Source organism: Carcharhinus amblyrhynchos, chromosome 11 (genome assembly GCF_965287045.1).
Source record: "Carcharhinus amblyrhynchos chromosome 11, sCarAmb.v2.hapA, whole genome shotgun sequence".
NCBI classification, from domain to species: Eukaryota; Metazoa; Chordata; class Chondrichthyes; order Carcharhiniformes; family Carcharhinidae; genus Carcharhinus; species Carcharhinus amblyrhynchos.
In genome coordinates this window covers 95,210,353-95,235,319 of record NC_137334.1, presented here as the reverse complement: position 1 = coordinate 95,235,319, position 24,967 = coordinate 95,210,353, and the positions used below count along the sequence as shown (strand labels likewise).

The 24,967-nt window shown below is 46.4% G+C and overlaps 1 protein-coding gene across 12 annotated transcripts in view; it reads right to left on the bottom strand.

The window, feature by feature from the left end:
* The window catches only part of tns1b (tensin 1b), a 590,459-nt gene that overhangs the window by 59,404 nt on the left and 506,088 nt on the right, over positions 1-24,967 (bottom strand). For 10 of the 12 annotated variants that reach the window (XM_080199610.1, XM_080199612.1, XM_080199618.1 and 7 more), the window contains 2 exons: positions 20,021-20,104; positions 2,637-2,833 (listed from right to left, as the gene is read on the bottom strand). In XM_080199610.1, the coding sequence (XP_080055736.1) occupies positions 2,637-2,833; positions 20,021-20,104 (281 nt within the window). The remainder of the gene's footprint in view (positions 1-2,636; positions 2,834-20,020; positions 20,105-24,967) is intronic. The other 2 variants (XM_080199614.1, XM_080199615.1) reach the window with 1 other exon arrangement.

Here is a 24,967-nt window from a genome sequence, read left to right as displayed (position 1 = left end):
CCAGGCTGTTAAGGGAGGTGAGGGATGAAATTGCTGGGCCTCTGACGCAAATCTTTGTCTCTTCTTTGGACACAGGTGAGGTCCCAGAGGATTGGCGCATTGCAAATGTAGTACCGTTGTTTAAAAAGGGTCAGAGGGATAACCCAGGGAATTATAGGCCGGTGAGCTTGACTTCAGTTATAGGCAAGCTAATGGAGAGGATCCTCAAGGATAGGATGTATGAACATCTGGAGCGCTGCAATCTGATCAGGGATACGCAGCATGGCTTCGTTACAGGGAGGTCGTGCCTTACGAATCTAGTGGAATTTTTTGAAGAGGTGACAAAAACGGTTGACGAAGGACAAGCTGTTGATGTCGTCTATATGGATTTCAGTAAGGCGTTTGACAAGGTCCCTCATGGTAGGCTGATAGAAAAGGTGAAGGCTCATGGGATACAAGGCCAGGTATGTAGATGGGTGGAGAACTGGCTTGGGAGGAGGAGACAGCGAGTAGTAGTGGAAGGCTCCTTTTCCAATTGGAGGTCTGTCACCAGTGGTGTGCCGCAGGGCTCGGTACTAGGACCTCTTCTATTTGTGGTATATATTAATGACTTGGAAGAGGGGGTAGGTGGTGTGATCAGCAAATTTGCTGATGACACTAAGATGGTTGGATTGGCGGGTACTGAGGAGCAGTGCCTGGCAATGCAACAGGACATAGACAGGCTGGTAGATTGGGCAGATAGATGGCAAATGGAATTTAATCCGGAGAAATGCGAGGTGATGCACTTTGGCCGGAATAATGTGGAGGGGAGTTATACGATAAAAGGTAGAACTATCCGGAGTATAGATACGCAGAGAGACCTGGGGGTGCAAGTGCACAAGTCCCTGAAGGTGTCGGTGCAGGTGCAGAATGTGATGAGGAAAGCATATGGTATGTTAGCCTTCATAGGAAGAGGTATAGAATATAAGAGTAGGAGTCTGATGTTGCAGTTGTATAGAACGTTGGTTAGGCCTCACTTGGAGTACTGCGTCCAGTTCTGGTCGCCGTACTACCGGAAGGATGTAGAGATCCTGGAGAGAGTGCAGAGGAGATTTACCAGGATGCTGCCTGGTATGGAAGGGCTGTCTTACGAGGAAAGATTGAATGAACTTGGGCTGTTTTCCCTTGAGAGACGTCGGCTGAGGGGGGATCTAATAGAGGTTTATAAGATTATGAAGGGGATAGATAGAGTAAATGGTGGTAAGCTTTTTCCGCTATTAGAAATGGATAGAACGAGGGGTCACGGGCTTAGGGTGAGGGGGGCTAGGTATAAGATAAATATTAGAGGGCAGTTTTTCACGCAAAGGGTAGTGGGGGTGTGGAATGCACTGCCGAGTAAGGTGGTGGAAGCAGGCACGCTAGGGTTGTTTAAGAGTCACTTAGACAGCCACATGAGCGGGCTACATATAGGGGGATATAGTAGGCCTTACTAAACATTGTAGGCTTGGGAATACGTTTTGCCTCAGGGATGTTACAGTCTTTGCCTGTTTAATAATGAATTTTTTTGTCTCCACAGGCATTTAAGTCCAGCAAGGGGCATGCATGTGGCAGGTTGTAGTGGGCTGCTCTTGGACGTTGCTTCGGGAGTTGCCTATTGCTTCATGTCGTTAGTGTGCTTAAACTGGACCATCTCGAGGGCAACATGACAGCTCAGAGACTATCTCTGTTGCTGTGCGGACACATGGATTTGGGCCTGTGTCTGTGGGAGTTTGCACGTTCTCCCCGTGGTTGCGTGGGTTTCCTCCGGGTGCTCCGGTTTCCTCCCACATCCCCGAAGATGTGCTTTTAGGCTGATTGATTGGGTAACAAATTGTCCCTATATTGGACCTCCCTGATCCTCGCACATTAGGCGTAGACTAAAATCATGAATAGGACACTGAGACAGTGGGACGGCGGCGCGGGCTCGTTGGGCCGAAGGGCCTGTTTCCCGTGCTGTGTTGTTCTTTGTTCTTTGAAATAGCTTTTAAGTGCACTCGTTATTTTTGCACACACATCACATTTGATGTCAAATTAATAGAAACATAGAAACTGGAAGTAGGAGAAGGCCATTCGGCCCTTTGAGCCTGCTCCGCCATTGATCTTGATCATGGCTGATCATCGAATACAATATCCTGACTCCCCCTCCTTCCCCCACATCCGTTGATCCCTTTAACCCGAACAGCTGTATCTAATTTCTTCTTGAAATTAGGCAGTTCCAAATTAAAACTTTTGATGTGAATTTGTAATTGAGGACATTGGGAACACTAGAAACCAGATGTTTTAGGCTGCGTGCCCTCCCATATACTAAAGGTGGATTATCCTCCAGGGGTCTTACTGTCTGACCAGAGTTATACAGGCTGCTGATATCCCTCATTGGGTAGACCTGCAATTCTTTCAATCAGAAACAAATCTCAGCTGCTGATACCTGTGTGGGAATGACTTGTCGCTCTCCCTAACTGCCCACAATATTCAAATCTCATTCCCTGGGAAAGTCAGCCACCTCAGCAATCCCCTAGCCCAGCCTAACACACACTGTGGACCAGCAGGGATCAGCTATAGGAGGTGGAGTGAAGCTTACCCTACCTCAGTGAGAGTCAGTGTCTTAATAAAACCCCAAACCCCAGTCAGCACAATCTCACCTCCTTGGGTCGTCCACCTGGGTTAGCAGCAATAGAACTAGCCAGCTCAGGGGACACGCAGCGTACTGGGGAACGCAAGGGTGGGCTCCGAGAGCCAGCACTATCATTGCCACTGTTCTCATACTGCCCTTCGCTAGTAGTTCGTCGCCTGGATGTCGGTCCCATCTCCTCAGGGCTTGTAGTCTGTGACCTGACACCTGGGGCAAAGCAGAAACGACAAATAACTAACAACCTTGAATCAGCATCAACACCAGGAGCACAATCTCTCCAGAGACTGGTGAGAGTGACACTCCCACTGCCCCACTCCCCGCAAACATCGACACTTGGTTCCCTCAGCAACACTCCCCTCCCCCAGTCACACTCCCCTCCCCCAGTCACACTCCCCTCCCCCAGCGACACTCCCCTCCCACAGGGACACACCCCCCTCAGGGACACTCCCCCTCCCAGGGACACTCCCCCTCCCCCAGCAACACTTCCCCTCTCCCAGCGACACTCCCTTCCCTCAGCAACACTCCCCCTCCCTCAGTGACACTCCCCTCCTTCAGCAACACAATCCCTTCCCTCAACGACACTCCCCCTCCCTCAGTGACACACCCACTCCCTCAGACACTGACACCCTTCCATCACTCAATCTCTGCTCCCCTCGGGCGCTGTCGTACTTTCCCATCTGATATTCCATTGGGAAAATGTTCGGGCCTCGTAACTTGTAGGTGAAATGTCTGATTCTAGGTTTACACCCCAGTCATCGAGAGATCCAAGATGAAATGTAATTGGAGCAAAAGAGTGTTATTCTGACAGCACTTTTGTTTAAGATGGGAGAAACACAGTTTGGACTGCCAATGAAACTCCCAATGAGTCAGTGCCATTGGATCAGTGCCATAGCCAATCCAATGCATGGCCCCTATTCCCGAGTTCCCCGTGATTCGGGCCAGCAAGAAAAGCCAAGGCAATCATTATTTCCTTTTGTGAAACAGGTGAGCCACATGCAAGAGTGTGACTGGTCCTCATAGCTCCAGTATGTCCATAACACTGACCACAGAGGGGTAAATAAGCAGCATTTACCTCACAGAGTAGCATTCGGATATCGAATGAAATTTATTTAATGTGTTCAAAATTGTGAGCAGTTCTGACAGAGTCATATTTTTCACTGGTGGAAGAACAGTATGTGGAGATGCTGGCATTGGACTGGGGTAAAAACAGGGAGAAGTCTCACAACACCAGGTTAAAGTCCAACAGGTTTATTTGACAGCAGAAGCTTTTGGAGCTTCTGCTGCCAAACTCTTTGTGTTTGTATATGGTCTGTTTGTGAACACAAGTCCTCACTTGATGAAGGAGCAGCGCTCCGAAAACTTGTGCTGCCAAATAAATGTGTTGGATTTTAACCTGGTGTTGTGAGACTTCTTACGGAGGTTCAGCGACCAGAGGGACATAGATTTAAGTCAATTAGCAAAAAAAGGAGAGCGACTTAGGAGAATTTTGATCAGGAAGGTGCTGCCCAAATGGCCAGCAGAAGCAGATTCAACAATAACTTTCAAAAGCAGAATTGGATAAAAACTTGTGAAGAAAATAATCGCAGGACTCTGGAGAAAGAGCAGCAGAGTGGGGCTAACTGGGATATTCTTTCAAAGGGCTAGCACAGGCATGATAGGATAAATGATCTCCTGTGCCGTAAGATACACTGAGGAAGTGGCTGATTCCGGGGAAGTGCTGGAAGATTGGAAAGCGGCTAATGTTACGCCGTTGTTTAAGAAGGGTGCCAGGCAAAAGGCAGGGAATTATAGGCCTGTTAGTTTAACGTCTGTTGTAGGTAAAATGTTAGAATCCGTCATCAAGGAGGAAATAGCGAGGCATCTTGAGAGGAATTGCTTGATAGAGCAGACACAGCACGGTTTCGTTAAGGGGAAGTCGTGTCTGACAAATTTACTGGAGTTCTATGAGGATGTGTCTGGGGCGGTGGACAGAGGAGAGCCGGTGGATGTGGTCTTTCTGAATTTTCAGAAGGCGTTTGACAAGGTACCTCACAAGAGGTTATTGCAGAAGGTCAGGGGACATGGAGTTGGGGGTAGGGTGTTAGCGTGGATAGAGGATTGGCTGTCAAATAGGAGGCAGAGAGTGGGGGTCAATGGGTGCTATTCGGATTGGCGGATGGTGACTAGTGGAGTGCCACAGGGGTCGGTGCTGGGGCCTCAGCCATTTGCCATTTATATAGATGATCTGGAGGAGGGAACCGAGTGTAGGGTGTCGAAATTTGCTGATGACACCAAGATTGGAGGAACGGCAAATTGTGCGGAGGGTGTGGAGAGTCTACAGAAGGATCTAGATAGGCTGGGTGAATGGGCCAGGAAATGGCAAATGGAATTTAATGTTGGCAAGTGCGAGGTGGTCCACTTTGGTAGGAATAATGGTAGGAAGGATTATTACTTACGGGGCGAAAAACTGCAGCAGGCGACGGTGCAGAAGAACCTTGGGGTCCTTGTGCATGAGTCTCAAAAACCCAGCTTGCAGGTGCAGCAGGTGGTCAGGAAGGCGAATGGGATGCTGGCCTTCATAGCGAGGGGGATTGAATATAAAAGTAGGGAGGTCTTGCTGCGGCTGTATAGGGCATTGGTGAGGCCGCAGCTGGAGTACTGTGTGCAGTTTTGGGCGCCGTACTTACGCAAGGATATTTTGGCCTTGGAGGGAGTGCAGAGGAGGTTTACTAGGCTGATTCCGGAGTTGAGGGGGTTGAGCTATGAGGAGAGGCCGAGTAAATTAGGCTTGTACTCGTTAGAGTTTAGAAGAATGAGGGGAGATCTCATTGAGATGTATAAGATGATGAATGGGATGGATAGGATAGACTATTCCCGCACAGAAAGGATAGTAGGACTAGGGGGCACAGCCTCAAGATAAAGGGGGGGCGGTTTACAATGGAGTTGAGGAGGAACTTCTTCACTCAAAGGGTGGTGAATCTCTGGAATTCTCTGCCCGTTGAAGTGGTGGAGGCTGCCTCGCTAAATATTTTTAAGACGCGGGTTGATGGGTTTTTGATAAGAGAGGGGATTAAGGGTTATGGGGAGAGGGCGGGAATTTGGAACTGAGACACGACAGATCAGCCATGATCTTATTGAATGGCGGGGCAGGCTCGAGGGGCTAGATGGCCTACTCCTGCTCCTATTTCTTATGTTCTTACGTTCACCTTCTCTGCATTGGGATGTCTGGCAGAAAACCGAGAGCTCCTCACATTCACCCCCATGGATTTACTGAAACTGGGGAGTGGCAAAGACAGGAGTCTCTCAAATGAAAGGATCATTTGTATCCTTTCTGCCTGGCTTAACCCAGATAAGTTAACGGCTGTACTTTCAGGTCATCCTGAAATGGGCCCAGCTGTGCATCCAAGTCACTCATGCTGATTTTACCTGGACAACCAGTTTCCCTTCAAGGCCTTTGATCTCAGAGGTCAAGTCTCTGCAAGAATTTCCTGAAGTGGATAGTGACTGAGGTTCTGATTCATCCTCGAGAGAAAAATGGGCAGTTTAATCGCCAGCGTGATTCACCCTCTGACCACTCGCCTTCAGGTAGATTACAACTTTCTGTTCCAAATGAGCAAATGAACACCCACAGAAGCCAGAGGGGAACACGAGGAGACCTATTCTGCCCTATGAGCTGGTTACACAGGAACAGGAGGAGTCCCATTCAGACCTTCAAACTTGTTACAGAGGAACAGGAAGAGGCCATTCAGCCCCATAAGCCTGCTGCACAGGACCAGGAGGGGGCCATTGAGCCCCTCAAGTCCGTTATACAGGAACAGAAAGAGGCAATTCACTGTCCTTACTCTGCATACAATGCAGGGAAGCTGATAACCTGCACAAGCACATACACACACCTTGTTTAAATGTTTGGTATTGATGGAAAATTCCGGATAGTCCTAAATGGTAAACAATTCCGTCTCAACTTGTCTTACTGCTGACTCTACGTGACAAGAAGATGCTCCATTACCTCAGGCCTGGCTCAAACTTTACACCAATGATTTACTATATTTAACATATCCCCATGGAAACCACCACACACTAATGCAAAGCTTCATCAATTCACAAAAGGCCAGAGAAATTTCCAGAATTGTCAGGACAGAAATGAATAAGTTATTCAGTTCTCGGTAAACATTTATAGTTTCCTGTTCACGGAAGTACTGAATGGACAAGCCAATTAAAGCCTTTACAAATATAAAGCCCTCACAAGTCTGTCTGCGTGGATGTCCTCCGGTTACTCCCGTTTCCCCACAGTCCAAAGATGTGCAGGTTATATGGATTGGCCCTGGTAAATGTGTGGGCTTAAGGGGATAGGCTGGGAGATGGGCTTGGGTAGATGCATTTTTGGAGAGTCAGTGTTGACATGATAGGTTGAATGGCCCTTTCTGAAGTGCAGGGATTCTATTCTGCAGAGCGTGTCTATGGGTAGGTGGATCATGTATATGGATATTGTGTAGTATGTAAATAGATGTTGTACAGTATATATGCATGTGTGTGAAGTGTATATGGATAGTATGCTGTATATATGAATGGGTGTGTGGCATACATAGATGGTGCGTGGATTATATGGACGGGGTGAGATGTATATTTTAGATGGGTTTGTATGGGTGTATATGGATGGGTGTGAGGTGTGTATGGGTGGTGTGAGGTATATATAGATGGCTGTGAGGTGAAAATGGACTGTTTGAGGTGTATATGAATGGGTGTGAGGGGTATATCGATGGTTTGAGGTGTATATGGATGGCTGTGAGGTATATATGGATTGTGTGAGGTGTATATGAATGGGTATGAGGTGTATGTGGAAGGATATGAGCTGTATATGAATGTATATGGATTGTTTGAGCTGTATACGAATGGGTGTGAGGGGTATATGGATAGTTTAAAGTGTATATTGATTGGTGTGATGGGGAATATAAAATCATAGAGGTTTACAGCATGGAAACAGCCCTTCGGCCCAACTTGTCCATGCCGCCCTTTTTTTTAAGAAGACCCTAAGCTAATCCGAATTGCCCGCATTTCGCACATATCCCTTTATACCCATTATACCCATGTAACTATTTAATGCTTTTTAAAAGATAAACTTGTACTTGCCTCTACTACTACCTCTGGCAGCTTGTTCTAGACACTCACCACGCCCTTTGTGAGAAAATTGCCCCTCTGGACACTTTTGTATCTCTCCCCTCTCACCTTAAACCTATGCCCTCTAGTTTTAGACTCCCCTACCTTTGGGAAAAGATATTGACTATCTAGCTGATCTGTACCCCTCATTATTTTATAGACCTCTATAAGGTCACCCCTCAGCCTCCTACGCTCCAGAGAAAAAAATCCCAGTCTATTCAGCCTCTGCTTATAACTCAATCCATCAAGTCCTGGTAGCATCCCAGTAAATCTTTTCTGAACTCCTTCTAGTTTAATAATATCCTTTCTATAATAGGGTGACCAGAATTGCACACAGTATTCCAAGTGTGGCCTTACCAATGTCTTGCACAACTTCATCAAGATGCCCCACTCCTGCAGTCAATGTTCTGACCGATGAAACCAAGCATGCTGAATGCCTTCTTCACCACTCTGTCCACCAGTGACTTCACTTTCAAGAGTTATGAACATGCACCCCGAGATCGCTTTGTCCTGTAACTCTCCCCAACCCCCTACCATTAACTGAGTAAGTCCTGCCCAGGTTCAATCTACCAAAATGCATCACCTTGCATTTGTCTAAATTAAACTCCATCTGCCATTCGCCAGCCCACTGGCCCAATTGATCCAGACCCCTTGAAATTGGAGATAACTTTCTTCACTGTCTACTATGCTACCAGTCTTGGTGTCATCTGTAAACTTACTAACCATGCCCTCTATATTCTCATCTAAGTCATTAAAATAAATGACAAATAACAGTGGACCCATCACTGATCCCTGAGGCACACTGCTGGTCACAGGCCTCCAGTTTGAAAAACAATTCTCTACAACGACCCTCTGGCTTCTGTCAAGAGGCCAATTTTGTATCCATTTAGATCCCTCACCCTGGATCCTGTGAGATTTAACCTTATACAACAACATACCATGCGGTACCTTGTCAAAGGCCTTGCTAAAGTCCATGTAGACAACATCAACTGCACTGTCCTCATCTACTTTCTTGGTTACCCCTTCAAAAAACTCAATTAAATTTGTGAGACATGATTTTCCACCCACAAAGCCATGCTGACTGTCCCTAATCAGTCCTTGCATCTCTAAATGCCTGTAGATTCTGTCTCTCAAAATACCTTCCAACAATTTACCCACCACAGATGTGAGACTCACTGGCCTGTAGTTCCCAGGCTTTTTCCTGCAGCTTTTTAAACAAAGGCACAACATTTGCCATCCTTCAATCTTCAGGCACCTCTCTCGTGACTATCGATGATTCAAATATCTCGGTTAGGGGACCCGCAATTTTCTCCGTAGTCTCCCACAACATCCTGGGATAAACTTCATCAGGTCCCGGGGATTTATCTACCTTGATGTGCTTTAAGACTTTCAGCACCTCCCATATGGGTGGTTTGAGGCGTATATTGGTGGTTTGAGGTGTATATGGATGGTTTGAGGTGTATATTGGCGGTTTGAGGTGTATATGGATGGTTTGAGGTGTATATTGGTGGTTTGAGGTATACATGGATGGTTTGAGGTGTATATTGGTGGTTTGAGGCGTATATGGATGGTTTGAGGTGAATATTGGTTGTTTGAGGTATATATGGACAGATGTGAGGTGTATATTGATGGGTGTAAGAACATAAGAACATAAGAAATAGGAGCAGGAGTAGGCCACCTAGCCCTTCGAGCCTGCCCCGCCATTCAACAAGATCATGGCTGATCTGAAGTGGCTCAGTTCCACTTTCCCGCTTTCTCCCCATAACCCTTAATTCCCTTGTCTGTCAAGAACATAGAACATTACAGCGCAGAACAGGCCCTTCGGCCCACGATGTTGCGCCGATCAGTTAAAAAAGCAATGACCCTCTAACCTAAACCAATCCCTTTCCATCCATAAACCTATCCACGGATCTCTTAAACACCCCCAAACTAGGCGCATCTACAACTGCAGCAGGCAGGGCATTCCAATCCCTCACCACCCTCTGGGTAAAGAACCTACCTCTGACATCCGTCCTATATGTACCACCCCTTAATTTAAAGCTATGCCCCCTCGTGCTAGCTTTCTCCATCCGAGGAAAAAGGCTGTCACTGTCCACCCTATCTAAACCTCTAATCATCTTATATGTTTCAATAAGGTCCCCTCGCAGCCGCCTTCTTTCTAACGAAAACAACCCCAAATCCCTCAGTCTCTCCTCATAGGACCTCCCCTCCATGCCAGGCAACATCCTGGTAAACCTCCTCTGCACCCTCTCCAATGCCTCCACATCCTTCCTATAGTGTGGGGACCAGAACTGCACACAATACTCCAAGTGCGGACGCACCAGAGTTTTGTACAGTTGCAACATGACATTGCGGCTCCTAAATTCAATCCCCCTACCAATAAACGCCAAGGCACCGTATGCCTTCCTAACTACCTTATCTACTTGATTCCCAACTTTCAGGGATCTATGTACACATACACCAAGATACCTCTGTTCATCAACACTATTCAGAGTCCTACCGTTAGTCCTATACTCTACACATCTGTTATTCCTGCCAAAGTGAATTACCTCACACTTATCCACATTAAACTCCATCTGCCACCTCTCGGCCCAGCTCTGCAACTTGTCCAAGTCTCTCTGTAAACTATGACACCCCTCTTCACTATCTACCACTCCTCCGACTTTGGTGTCATCAGCAAATTTACTGATCCACCCAACTATACCCTCATCCAGATCATTTATAAAAATTACAAACAGCAGTGGCCCCAAAACAGATCCCTGAGGCACACCACTCGTAACTGAACTCCATGACGAATACTTTCCATCAACCACCACCCTCTGTCTCCTATCTGCTAGCCAATTCCTGATCCAATTAACTAAATCACCCCCAATCCCATACATCTGCATTTTCTGAAGAAGCCTTCCATGGTGAACCTTATCAAACACCTTACTAAAGTCCATATATACCACGTCAACTGCCTTACCCCCATCCACCTCTTTGGTCACTTTCTCAAAAAACTCAATAAGGTTAGTAAGGCACGACCTACCCTTCACAAAACCGTGCTGACTATCTCCAATCAATACACTACTCTCTAAATGACTATAAATCTTATCCCTAATAATTTTTTCTAAAACTTTGCCCACAACAGAAGTAAGACTCACCGGTCTATAATTCCCAGGGAAGTCTCTGTTCCCCTTCTTAAACAATGGGACAACATTCTCTATCCTCCAATCCTCTGGCACTATACCTGTGACCAACAGGTATACCTGTGTCAAAAACCTATCTACCCGCGTCTTAAATATATTTAGCGGGGTAGCCTCCGCTACTTCAACAGGCAGAGAATTCCAGAGATTCACCACCCTTTGAGTGAAGAAGTTCCTCCTCAATTCCGTTCTAAATTGCTCCCCCCTTATCTTGAGGCTGTGCCCTCTAGTCCTGCTATCCTTTCTGAGCGGGAAGAATCGCTCTACCTCTACCCTATCCATCCCCTTCATTATCTTATACGTCTCTATAAGATCTCTTCTCATCCTTCTAAACTCCAACGAGTACAAACCCAGTCTATTCAGCCTCTCTCCATAGTCTAACCCCTTCATCTCCGGTATCAGCCTAGTGAACCTCCTCTGCACTCCCTCCAAGGCCAAAATATCCTTGTGCAAGTGCGGCGACCAAAACTGAACACAGTACTCCAGCTGCGGCTTCACCAGTACCCTGTACAGTTGCAGCAAGACCTCCCTGCTCTTATATTCTATCCCCCTCGCTATAAAGGCCAGCATCCCATTCACCTTCTTGATCACCTGTTGCACCTGCAGACTGGGTTTTTGCCACTCATGCACAAGGACCCCCAGGTCCCTCTGCACCGTAGCATGCTGCAGCTTTTCGCCCTTTAAATAGTAATCCCTCCGACTATTATTCCTGTCAAAGTGGATAACCTCACACTTGCTAACATTGTACTCCATCTGCCAGGTCCTCGCCCACTCGCTCAGCCTATCCAGATCTCTCTGCAGACTTTCCACACCCTCCGCACAATTTGCTTTTCCACTCATCTTCGTGTCATCAGCAAATTTCGTCACCCTACACTCAGCCCCCTCCTCCAGATCATCTATATAAATGGTAAATAGCTGAGGCCCCAGCACCCATCCCTGCGGCACTCCACTAGTTACCAACCGCCAATCAGAATAGCACCCATTAATACCAACTCTCAGCCTCCTATTAGACAACCAATCCTCTATCCATGCCAACACCTTATCCCCAACTCCATGCCCCTTAACCTTCTGAAGCAACCTTTTGTGCGGCACCTTATCAAACGCCTTTTGAAAATTGAGAAACACCACATCCACCGGTTCCCCTCTGTCTACTGCACTAGTCACATCCTCATAGAATTCCAATAAATTCGTCAAACACGACTTCCCCTGAACGAATCCGTGCTGGGTCTGCTCTAGCAAACCATTCCTTTCCAGGTGCCTCGCTATTTCTTCTTTGATGACGGATTGAAGCATTTTTCCAACAACGGACATTAAACTAACCGGCCTATAATTCCCTGCCTTTTGCCTGCTACCTTTTTTAAACAGCGGCGTAACATTAGCTGTTTTCCAATCTTCCGGCACTTCCCCGGAATCCAGCGAAGTTTGGTAAATGATCATTAAGGCATCCACTACCACCTCTGCCATTTCCTTCAGAACCCTGGGATGCATTCCATCCGGCCCTGGGGACTTGTCCACCATCAGTCCCATTAGTCTATCAAGCACTACCTCTCAAGTGACAGTAATCGCATTCAGGCCCTGAACTCCTACCCTCCTTCTATCTTTAATACCCGGCAAACTATTCGTGTCCTCCTCCGTAAAGACCGAGGCAAAAAACTTATTTAAGGCCTCAGCCACGTGTGAGATATATGGATGATTTGAGTGTATGTGGATGGGCGTGAGCATGCCATACTTTTTCTGATCTTGGTGCTATGAAGAGAAAACTAGTAGAAGTGTCCCACACTGAATTCCTGGTTTCATTGTGGATGACGTTTCACCTGCAGCCCAGAATTCCAGGAAGATAATTCCTAGTTTTCAATGTCTGATGACGAGCTACAAGCAATGACAATTGCCCAGGAAATATCACAGGACCTGGTATTTTGGAGGTTCAGCATTGTTTGATGTGGGTCACTTATTTCAGAGAAATGAAACAATCGGCACTTGGTTCAGAGAGAGCTGAAAATAAAGTCTTTGATCAAATGAGTGACACAGGAGCAGTGAGGGGTCTGTCATGTGAACATTCCAGTCCTCAAACAGCCATTTCTGGAATGTCTGTGAACTGGGGTTGGGAGGAGCAATATTCTCATTCATCTTAATACCGTTCTGTTCATCATTCAGAGAGTGTGGTCACTAACAGGTCAACAAAGAGGCAGAAAAGCTTAAACAATATATGCAGGAGAATTGACTGGTTCTGCTCCTGCGAGGAGAGGGTATGGCAATCGCAGTCTTTACTGACATCAGATTCAGGATAAATAAAACTTTTTGACAGTTCCCAAGTACGCACCCTCTCTCCATATCCCTCAATCCCACCCTCTCCCCAGTTCCTCAATCCCACCCTCTCTCCATATCCCTCAATCCCACCCTCTCTCCATATCCCTCAATCCCACCCTCTCTCCATATAACTCAATCCCACCTACCCACCCTCTCCCCATATCCCTCAATCCCACCCTCTCCCCAATTCCTCAATCCTGCCTTTCCACGCTCTCCCCATATCCCTCAATTCCACCCATCCATCTTCTCCCCAGATCCTTCGACATACCCTGCCCACAATCTCCCGAGCAATTCCAATTCGGAATGATTTTCTATAATTATTTTTTGTTAATTGATCTACCCTGCTAAAACCCCATCTTATTCCCACTCAGGAGGTGAATGCTGGACATATTTATTGTGTCACTTTGGGGGATAGCCTCTTTTCCAATTTTTAAATATGGTGGGATGCGATCTCTGGACTATTGACCATTTTATGATGGCATCCTGACATTGGATCCAAACCAGCTCCTGTGTAGAGACTGGAATGAGATGAGCATGTGGAAGAGATAAGAACATATGAACATAAGAACATAAGAAATAGGAGCAGGAGTAGGCCACCTAGCCCCTCGAGCCTGCCCCGCCATTCAATAAGATCATGGCTGATCTGTCGTGGCTCAGTTCCACTTTCTCGCCCTCTCTCCATAACCCTTAATCCCCTTGCCTATCAAAAACCTATCTACCCACATCTTAAAAATATTTAGCGAGGCAGCCTCCACCACTTCAACGGGCAGAGAATTCCAGAGATTCACCACCCTTTGAGTGAAGAAGTTCCTCCTCAACTCCATTCTAAACCGCCCCCCCCCTTATCTTGAGGCCATGCCCTCTAGTCCTACTGTCCTTTCTGAGCGGGAAGAGCCTCTCCACCTCTATCCTATCCATCCCATTCAACATCTTATACGTCTCAATGAGATCTCCCCTCATTCTTCTAAACTCTAACGAGTACAAGCCTAGTTTATTCAGCCTCTTCTCATAGTTCAACCCCCTCAACTCCGGAATCAGCCTAGTAAACCTCCTCTGCACTCCCTCCAAAGCCAAAATATCCTTGCATAAGTGCGGCGACCAAAACTGCACACAGTACTCCAGCTGCGGCCTCACCAATGCCCTATACAGCTGCAGCAAGACCTCCCTACTTTTATATTCAATCCCCCTCGCTATGAAGGCCAGCATCCCATTCGCCTTCCTGACCACCTGCTGCACCTGCAGGCTGGGTTTTTGCGACTCATGCACAAGGACCCCGAGGTCCCTCTGCACCGTCACATGCTGCAGTTTTTCGCCACGTAAGTAATAGTCCTTCCTACCATTCTTCCTACCAAAGTGGACAACCTCACATTTGCCAACATTAAATTCCATTTGCCAGTTCCTGGCCCATTCGCCCAGCCTATCTAGATCCTTCTGCAGACTCTCCACACCCTCCGCACAATTTGCCGTTCCCCCAATCTTGGTGTCATCAGCAAATTTCGACACCATACACTCGGTTCCCTCCTTCAGATCATCTATATAAATGGTGAATAGCTGAGGCCCCAGCACCGACCCCTGGGGCACCCCACTAGTCACCAACCGCCAATCCGAATAGCACCCATTGACCCCCACTCTCTGCCTCCTATTTGACAGCCAATCCTCTATCCACGCTAACACCCTACCCCCAACTCCATGCCCCCTGACCTTCTGTAATAACCTCTTGTGAGGCACCTTGTCAAATGCCTTCTGAAAATCCAGAAAGACCACATCCACCGGCTCTCCTCTATCCACCGCCCTAGACACATCCTCATAGAACTCCAATAAATTCGTCAGACACGACTTCCCCTTAACGAAACCGTGCTGCGTCTGCTCTACCAAACAATTCCCCTCAAGATGCCTCGCTATTTTCTCCTTGATCACGGATTCTAACATTTTACCTACAACAGACGTTAAACTAACCGGCCTATAATTCCCTGCCTTTTGCCTGGCACCCTTCTTAAACAACGGCGTAACATTAGCCGTTTTCCAATCTTCCGGCACTTCCCCGGAATCCAGCGATGTTTGGAAAATAAGAGATAAGAGATAAGATAAGAAAATAAGAAGTAAGAGAAATAAGAGATGACCAGAATCGGTACTGGAATAAGGAATGTTGACATGTTTCAGGAAGCGATAGTCAACAAATGAAATTGAAGATGACTGCAAATAAACCAGGAAAGGAGGGGCCAATCAATGGCTCCTGTGTAAAATGGTCACTACCTTGCTTGTTCCTTAAGCTGGGATCACGAGGGGAGTGGAGACCGGGGACCGGGGTTGGACTCTTTCTGATCTGGTGCTGCAATCATGCTCAAGGATGTTGAAGGAGGCAGGATCAGAAATGCGAAATGTAACTGAATTTGCCCTGCATGGTCTCTCTTCTCCTGGGAACCATTGGAAGGGAGTAAGTGGAAATCCCAGGCAAAGATATGATAACTGAGTAAGTGACTGACAGACACAGGTGTCATTTCAATACCAGCCTCAAACAGGAGCAGAACAGATCAAAGCGATTACAGCTGTCCCAGAGAAGCGGCTATTCAGGGTAAGGACATCTGAGCATTAGAAGCTGGAGGAGGCCACTCAGTTCCTTCGGTTATTCCTGTGCCTTGACAGCCTTAACTTTGAAATATCTACCTATCTCACCCCTGAAAGATCCAATTAATCACCAACATCCGCAGCGATTTGGGAGAAAGTTCTGGAAATCCACTGCCCTCTGAATGAGAGAATTTATATTCCTGAAGATTCTGCTTCGGTTTAAAGCTAATGACTTGTCCGCTGAATCTGCTCCCATTAGAAATAGTATTTATATTCACCCTGTTAAATCCCTTCATAATGTTAAACACGAGTGGCTGTGAGGAGACACGGTGATGATATGGTAGCATAATGGTTAGCACTGCTGCCTCACAGTGCCAGGGCCCCAGGTTCGATTCCAGCACTGGGTCACTGTCTGTGCGGAGTCTGCACATTCTCCTCGTGTTGGTGTGGGTTTCCTCAGGAATCTTTGGTTTCCTCCCACAGTCCAAAGATGTGCGGATGAGGTTGATTGGCCATGCCAAAATTGACCCTAGTGTCAGATGGATTAGCAGGATAAATAAGGGTTATGGGAATAGGGCCTGGGTGGGATTGTAGACAGTATAGGCTCGATGGGCTGAATGCCCTCCTTCTGAATTGTAAAAATTCTATCAGTAATCCTATGAGACAGGGTTAGGTGTGGAGGTTGTGAGGGGGTCACACATTATATGATGATTGATTTGAGAAGTGAGAATCATTTAAAAAGTATTAATTTATGGGATTTGAGTAACATCGGGGTGGAAAACACTCATTGCCCATCTCTAACTTCCCTTGAGAAGGTAGTGGTGAGCTGCTTTCTTGAACTGCTGCAGCTTATGTGGTGTAGGTACACCCACACTGTTTTTAGGGAGGAGATTTTGGTCCGATAATGATGAACGGTGATATAGTTCCATTATGGGATGTGAGTGTCACTGGGAAGGCATATCCTCAATTGTACATGAGAGGCTGGCAATGAAATTATGGTGTGGAGATGCCGGCGTTGGACTGGGGTAAACACAGCAAGAAGTCTCACAATACCAGGTTAAAGTTCAACCAGTTTATTTGATAGTAAACCCACAAGCTTTCAGGGTTTGCCCCTTCGTTCTTCTTCACTCACCTGATGAAGTGGCAAACCCTAAAAGCTTGTGGGTTTACTATCAAATAAACTGGTTGGACTTTAACCTGGTCTTGTGAGACTTCTTACTGTGAAATTATGGAGTAAATTTGGGTATATGGGAATGAGTAGATGAAGGGTACAGCATGGAGTTTAATACAGAGTAAAGCTCCCTCTCCACTGCCCCCATCACACACTCCCAGCACAGGTACGGCACGGGGTTAGATACAGAGTAAAGCTCCCTCTACACTGTCCCCATCAAACACTCCCAGCACAGGTACGGCACGGGGTTAGGTACAGAGTAAAGCTCCCTCTACACTGTCCCCATCAAACACTCCCAGGGCAGGTACAGCACGGGGTTAGATACAGAGTAAAGCTCTCTCTACACTGTCCCCATCAAACACTCCCAGGGCAGGTACAGCACGGGGTTAGGTACAGAGTAAAGCTCCCTCTACACTGTCCCCATCAAACACTCCCAGGACAGGTACAGCACGGGGTTAGATACAGAGTAAAGCTCCCTTTGAGCTGACCCCCAACAAATATTCCCAGGACAGGTACAGCACAGGGTTAGATACAGAGTAAAGCTCCCTCTACACTGTCCCCCATCAAACACTCCCAGGATAGGTACAGCACGGGGTTAGATACAGAGCAAAGCTCCGTCTACACTGTCCCATCAAACATTCCCAGGAAGGTACAGCACAGGGTTAGATACAGAATAAAGCTCCCTCTACACTGTCCATCATCAAACATTGCTGAGGCACATAATGCACACTGGGAGGCCTTTCAGTCCATCCTGTGTGCGCTGGCTCTTTGACTGAGCTATGCAATTGGTGCCATTCCTCTGCAATTTCGTCATTGCCTGGTAATGTTTTGTTTTCCAATGTTTATCCAATTCCCTTTGGAAATTATTACTGAGTCTGCTTCCACTGCCTTTTCAGGCAAAGTGTTCTCGGTCACAATAACTCACTGTATAAAAAAATTCTCATCTCTCTTTCTGGTTCTGTTTCTAATTATCTTCAGTCTGTGTCCTCTGATGCTCCAGCCACAAAATGCTGCAGAATCTGGGTCACCTCTGTCGATCCTCCCTAACCTTTCTCTGATGTAAGAATAACCCGAGTTTTTCTGGTCTCTTCTTTTCACTCAAGTGCCTTCTCCCTGTACCGTTCCTTCTCCTTTAAGAATTTGTTTCATTCCCTGTGCCATTGGAGAAGATTAAAATGCAATCGGTTGCTGAAAGGAACAAGGCTCCAGTCTTGCAGGCTGCTGAGTGTGGAGAAGTGTAGAGGGCGGGGGAGCAACTCCATACAAAGGCTGATATGTACTGCCACTGGAGCTTAGATCCTTACTAAAGGCAGAGCCTTTCATTCTTGCCATTTAAACTACAACTAAAAAAAACTGCTGCTGGACTGTGAGGGCATTGCCAGGCTGAACGGAATATAAATTAATTTAGAGAAAGAGCTGTTTGAGAAACCAAGGACAAAGCGAAAAAATGACTGATGTATCAGAAGAGCAAAGAATGCAGGGGGAAGAAGGGCACGCAAATGTCAAGCTGCTTCTGGAGCCACTCCTGGCTGCATGGGGAGGTTGCCATGTGCACTGACACAGAAGATGTCCAATCACTGCTCTAATAGGAACTGGAGAAGGGAGAAGCCATCAGGTAGGATCAGGCTGGCTGTGAATCCGGTATGTGTGAGGAAAGTAGGTTAAGTCAGGCAGATCACTGTCCAGTCACCTTTCCCACACATTCCCCTGTCCAATGTGTGTGAGCTTCATGCCTGAGCAAGATTGAGTTTTCCAACAATGTTCCCTGTGGTGAAACAGCCAGGTCGGTACGTCACCACCTTTTGGTGCAGTCATTGGGAACTGAGTGGGGTAACAGTGGCTGCAGGCACCGGTGGAACCACAGCTCCAAAGATTTGGATTTGATCAACTCTCCCAATAATATACAATCTCCTCAAACCCTATTGCCCAATACCATCAGGTGGGCTAGAGAGGGAACAGACTGATGCTGCTGAAACAATCTGACTTGGTAAGATCAGAAAATTCAAATTCCCTGCCAGCCCTGAGAGGAGCTTTGTCAAAAATCAAACTGTATCCAGTATCGTTCTTGGCCACGGCCCTGGTAGATGCCTGGAAGTGTTGGCCACAATCAGCCACATTGAAAGGCAAATTGCACTGATTTTGTGTAGGTCCAGATCCTATAAACAGCAATGAGATGAAGGAACTGCCCCATGCAAAAATATTGAGAGAATCCTTCATTGATTCAATAATCTAACCCAGGACTCTTCAACATCAACTTGAGAAGTTAAATAAGCTGGCTTCTGGGAGAGTTTTACGGGCAGATTTAAGAGGAAACAAATATAAAGAAAAGCTTCCTCTACAATGACCGAGGAGTCACTCTCTCCAGGACACTTTTATAGAAGAAGTCACTCTCTCAGGGGCCTCTGTCACAGAGGAAGCTTCTCTCTCAAGGACTCCTGTTATAGAAGGATTCTCTCTCTCTCAGGAAACCCTGTTATAGAGGGAGTGTCTCTCTCTCTCTCCCTCTCTCTGAACACCCCCCCGCCTTTCCCCCACCATTGTAGAGGGTGTCTATCTCTCAGGAATCAATGCTATAGAGGGAGTTTCTCTCCCAGTGATGTCTGTTGTGGACGGAATCTCTCTCTTTCTCAGGGACCACTGTCAGAGAATGTTGCTCCCTTTCAGTCCCTGTTGTAAAATAAGTCTCTCTCTTTCAGTGACCCCTGTTATAGGGGGTCTCCCTCTCTCTCTCTGTCTCTCAGGGACCCCAGATAGAGAGTGAGACTTTCTCTCAGGGACCCCTATCAAAGAAGTATCTCTTCCTTATGCGGGTTTTAAATGCTTTCTAACCATATAGGTAGCCCAAACTGTTGGAGTGAATGATGAACAATGTGCCCCAAGGTGGCCAGGACTGAGTGAAGAAGTCATCATGATAGGAGATTGCGAGAAAATTAACAACTCAACATGCAAGCAGAAACAAGATCATCAGGGATTGCACGGTAGGGGAAAGCATAGCATGCAGAAAAATGAACGTGGGAAAAAGCAGGAACAAACCAGAGAAGGTGTGAGACCTCTGACGATGGAAGGATGGATAGAAGTTGTTACCATGACAAATGCCTCGGATCCGAGCGTTGTATTCTGCAGGACAGGAAGGAAAGGGAAAAGTCGCTTGATGGAGAGCAGAGAAAAGACAGAGTGGGTGAAGGGCACAGAGAAAAAGCAATGGAAGATGGAAGGTACATGCAACTCAATGGTTCAAAACAAGCTGACAGCCGGACACTGATTGTTGTCTCCATGTCCCTTCTTACTGAGCTCTTAAAGTCCTGCCACAGCAAGATTTCTATACACCGACTGGTGTCTCTCAGTCCCCTCTCTCTCTGCAAAATATTTGTGAACTGACTGTTAGGGCCTGGGTGGGATTGTGGTCGATGCAGACTCAATGGGCCAAATGGCCTCTTTCTGTACTGTAGGGTTTCTATGATTCTATGGTGTCACTCAGTCCTCTCTCTCTCTGGGAAGTATCTGTGCACTGTCTGGAGTCTCTCAGTCCCCTCTCTCTCTGGGAGGTATCTGTGCACTGACTGGTGTCTCTCAGTCCCCTCTGGGAGATATCTGTGCACTGTCTGGAGTCTCTCAGTCTCCTCTCTCTCTGAGAGATATCTGTGCACTGTCTGGAGTCTCTCAATCTCCTCTCTCTCTGAGAGATATCTGTGCACTGTCTGGAGTCTCTCAGTCTCCTCTCTCTCTGAGAGATATCTGTGCACTGTCTGGAGTCTCTCAGTGCCTCTCTGTTGCTCTGTTTTTTTAAATTTAACACAGCTGATTGAAGCCACCAGCCATGTTAGAAAATAATCGGTAATGGGCAATAGTAAAAGGGTGAAGTGGAAAATGAAGGAGTTTGCAAAAAACAGGGCAGCGGTAGAGAGAGGGGATTTCTGAGAGACAGAAGGAGACTATTAATCCCAGCAAATGCCTCATGAAATCATGGCGGATCTGCAATCTTTCTCAATGTACCACCTTTGTCCCATGCCATTTAATATCTCTGCAAAACTAACATCTATCAATCTCAGATTTCAAATTAACAATTAATTGAGCATTTGAGAGGGGAGAGTGGGAAAGAGGGGATTGGGATCTGAAGGTAGGTGTGGGTGGCATAGAGGACAGGGTGGAGGGGGAGACACAAGATACAATAAAGATAAAAAAGTCTGAGATCATGTACCAACCGACTCAAGAACAGATTCTTCCCTGCTGCTGTCAAACTTTTGAATGGATCTATCTCACATTAAGCTGACCTTTTGCTACACCCTAGGTATGACTGTAACACTACATTCTGCACTCTCATGTTTCCTTCTCTATGAATAGTATAGCACGCAAGGAACAATACTTTTCACCGTATGCTAAAACATGAGACAATAATAAATCAAATCAACTCAAAAGAAGGGGAGAGAGGGGAATAAGTGAGATGGTAAAATGAAGATGGGAAAGGAGAAAGAGAAAGCCAGGAGAGAGGGTGGGCAGGGATAAGGAGAGAGTGAATTACTTGAGAGAGTGAATGAGGATAAAGTTGAGAAAACTGTAGAATTTCCTCAATGAAAAAATAATTTTTCTTTAATTTGCGATTTTACTGATTTGATTATTATTGCCACATGTATTAACATACAGTGAGAAGTATGGTTTCTTGCACACTACACAGGCAAAGCATACCATTCATAGAGAAGGAAACAAATTCTCTACTCCAGATTCAGAACACGATTCTATCTAAAGCCCAGTTGCATTGCGTACACTCTCAGCATTGGAGCACACACAGTCCACAGCAGAAGCTTCCTGATTGAGTTCCAACATTTAATTGCTAGCTGTATTTATTTCTGAGTGAGGACTGTTGTCTTCAGCACTCTACTGTCCCCAACCGCCCCCACCGCCACCCTGCATTGCCGCCCAGCCCCCCAGCCTCGCCCATTGTGGAGTTTGCTGCCATTCACAGCAGGAAATCCAGGACCTCACTAGTGAGCCTAGAAAGAATCCTCAGTAGCTATTGAACTGCAGACGTTTCAGATCTGTATTTAATTCTGTCCTCCCTTAACAAACATGAAAGCACATACACACATTCTATCATCCTGTGTCTGATTGGTTTATTATCGATGGATCATTTCTATTAGTGCTATTCCATTCAGAATGAAATATATACCTCAATGCCACCTTTTCTCCAAATCCCACAATCCCATTTTCCCACCTTATCCTTGTATTCCTCAATACTACCTTTTAATTAAATTTGTTAATGGCATGTGGATGTCGCTGGCTGGGCCAGCATTTATTAGAACATAGAACATAGAACATTCCAGCACAGTACAGGCCCTTCGGCCCTCGATGTTGCGCCGACCAGTGGAACCAATCTAATGACCCTCTAACCTAAACTATTCCAATGTTATCCATATGCCTATCCACTGACCATTTGAACGCCCTTAAAGTTAGCGAGTCCACAACTGCTGCAGGCAGGGCATTCCACACCCTTACTACCCTCTGAGTAAAGAACCTACCTCTGACATCCGTCCTATAATTACCACCCCTTAATTTAAAGCTATGTCCCCTTGTGTTAGCCATCACCATCCGAGGTAAAAGGCTTTCACTGTCCACCCTATCCAATCCTTTGATCATCTTGTATGCCTCAATCAGGTCACCTCGTAACCTTCTTCTCTCCAATGAAAATAACCTCAAGTCCCTCAGCCTTTCCTCATAAGACCTTCCCACCATACCAGGCAACATCCTGGTAAACCTCCTCTGCACCCTTTCCAATGCCTCCACATCTTTCTTATAATGCGGCGACCAGAACTGTACGCAATACTCCAAGTGCAGCCACACCAGAGTTTTGTACAGTTGTAACATGACCTCACGACTCCGAAATTCAATCCCTCTACCAATAAAAGCTAACGCACCATACGCCTTCTTAACAACCTTATCAACCTGGGTGCCAACTTTCAGGGGGCTATGCACAGGTACCCCGAGATCTCTCCGCTCGTCAACACTACTAAGAGTCCTTCCATTAGCCCTACATTCTGTACTCCTGTTACTCTTACCAAAGTGAATCACCTCACACTTTTCCATATTAAACTCCATCTGCCACCTCTCGGCCCAGCTCTGCAGCTTATCTATGTCCCTCTGCAAACTGTAACATCCATCCTCACTGTCTACAACTCCTCCGACTTTGGTGTCGTCAGCAAATTTACTAATCCATCCTTCTACACCCTCATCTAGGTCATTTATAAAAATGACAAACAGCCGTGGCCCCAAAACAGATCCTTGAGGTACACCACTTGTAACTGAACTCCAGGATGAATATTTCCCATCGTCCACCACCCTCTGTCTTCTATCAGTAGCCAATTCCTGATCCAAACTGCTAAATCACCCTCAATCCCATGCATTATTGGCCATCCCGAATTGATTTTGAGAAGGTGGTGAAGTGTACCAGGTCCATCTGCTGTAGGTACACCCACTGTGCTGTTAGAGAGGGAGTTCCAAGATTTTGACTCAGCAACAGTGCAGGAATGGTGATATATTTCCAAGTCAGAATGGTGACGGCTTGGAGGGGAGCCTCCAGGTGGGGGTGTTCCCAGGTATCTGCTGCTCTTGTCCTTCTAGATGAAAGTGGTTGTGGTTTTGGAGGGTGCTGCCTAAGGAGCCCTGGTGAGTAGCTGCGGTGCATCTTGTAGATAGATGGTACTGATGGCTACTACTGTTCATAGCATGAAGGTGTGGAAGGGGTGCCAATCAAGTGAGCTGCTTTGTCCTGGATGGAGTTTAACTTCCTGAATATGATTGGAGCTGCCCTATCCAGGCAAGTGGAGAGTATTCAATCATACTCCTGACTTGTGCCGTGTACATGATGGATCGACTTTGAGGCAAGTTACTTGCAACAGGATTCCTAGCATCTGACCTGCTCTTATAGCCACAGTATTTATATGGCTCATTCAGTTCAGTTTCTGATCAATAGTCACAGAAGACAGGTAACATTGAATACAGGAGTTGGGACGTCTTGTTGAAGTTGTTCAAGACATTGGTAAGGCTACGCTTGGAATACTGTGTGCAATTCTGGTCGCCCTATTATCGAAGGGATATTATTAAACTAGAAAGAGTGCAGAAAAGATTTACTAGGATGCTACCAGGACTAATGGATTGAGTTATAAGGAGAGGCTGGATAGATTGGGAGCTTTTTGTCTGGAGCGTAGGAGGCTCAGGGGTGATCTTATAGAGGTCTATAAAATAATGAGGGGCACAGATCAGCTAGATAGTCAATATCTTTTCCCAAAGGTAGGGAGTCTAAAACTAGAGGGTATAGGTTTAAGGTGAAAGGGGAGAGATACAAAAGCGTCCAGAAGGGCAATTTTTTTTCACACAGAGGGTGGCGAGTGTCTGGACCAAGCTGCCAGAGGTAGTAGTAGAGGCGGGTACAATTTTGTATTTTAAGAAGCGTTTAGACAGTTACATGGGTACAATGGGTAAAGAGGGATATGGGCCAAATGTAGGCAATTGGGATTATCTTAGGGGTTTTAAAAAAGAAAGGGTGGCATGGACAAGTTGGGCTAAAGGGCCTGTTTCCATGCTGTAAACCTCTATGACTCTAATGCTATCAGAATGCTGATATAAGAGATTCCCTCAATTCCACCTACCCACCTTCTTCCCATATCCCTCAATCCTATCTACCTACTTTCTTCTCATATCCCTTGATCCTACTGACCCACCTTCCCTCCATATGCCACAATGTCTTCTCTATATAGAATCTTGACCCTAATTACGCGTCTTCATGGGGTACTTATTTCATTAACACATTTCCCTTGTGAGTGAAAAGCTTCCCCTGATTTCCTCCGTACTCTCTCTTCCTGATTTTGAGCCATTTTTATGCAGGATGAAATCTTCCCAGATGAACTGTTTCCATTCCCAGGACAGTATCAATATCCCGTTCCACCTCATTATCCCTTCTCTGCCAGGGAATGTCTCGGATCATATTGG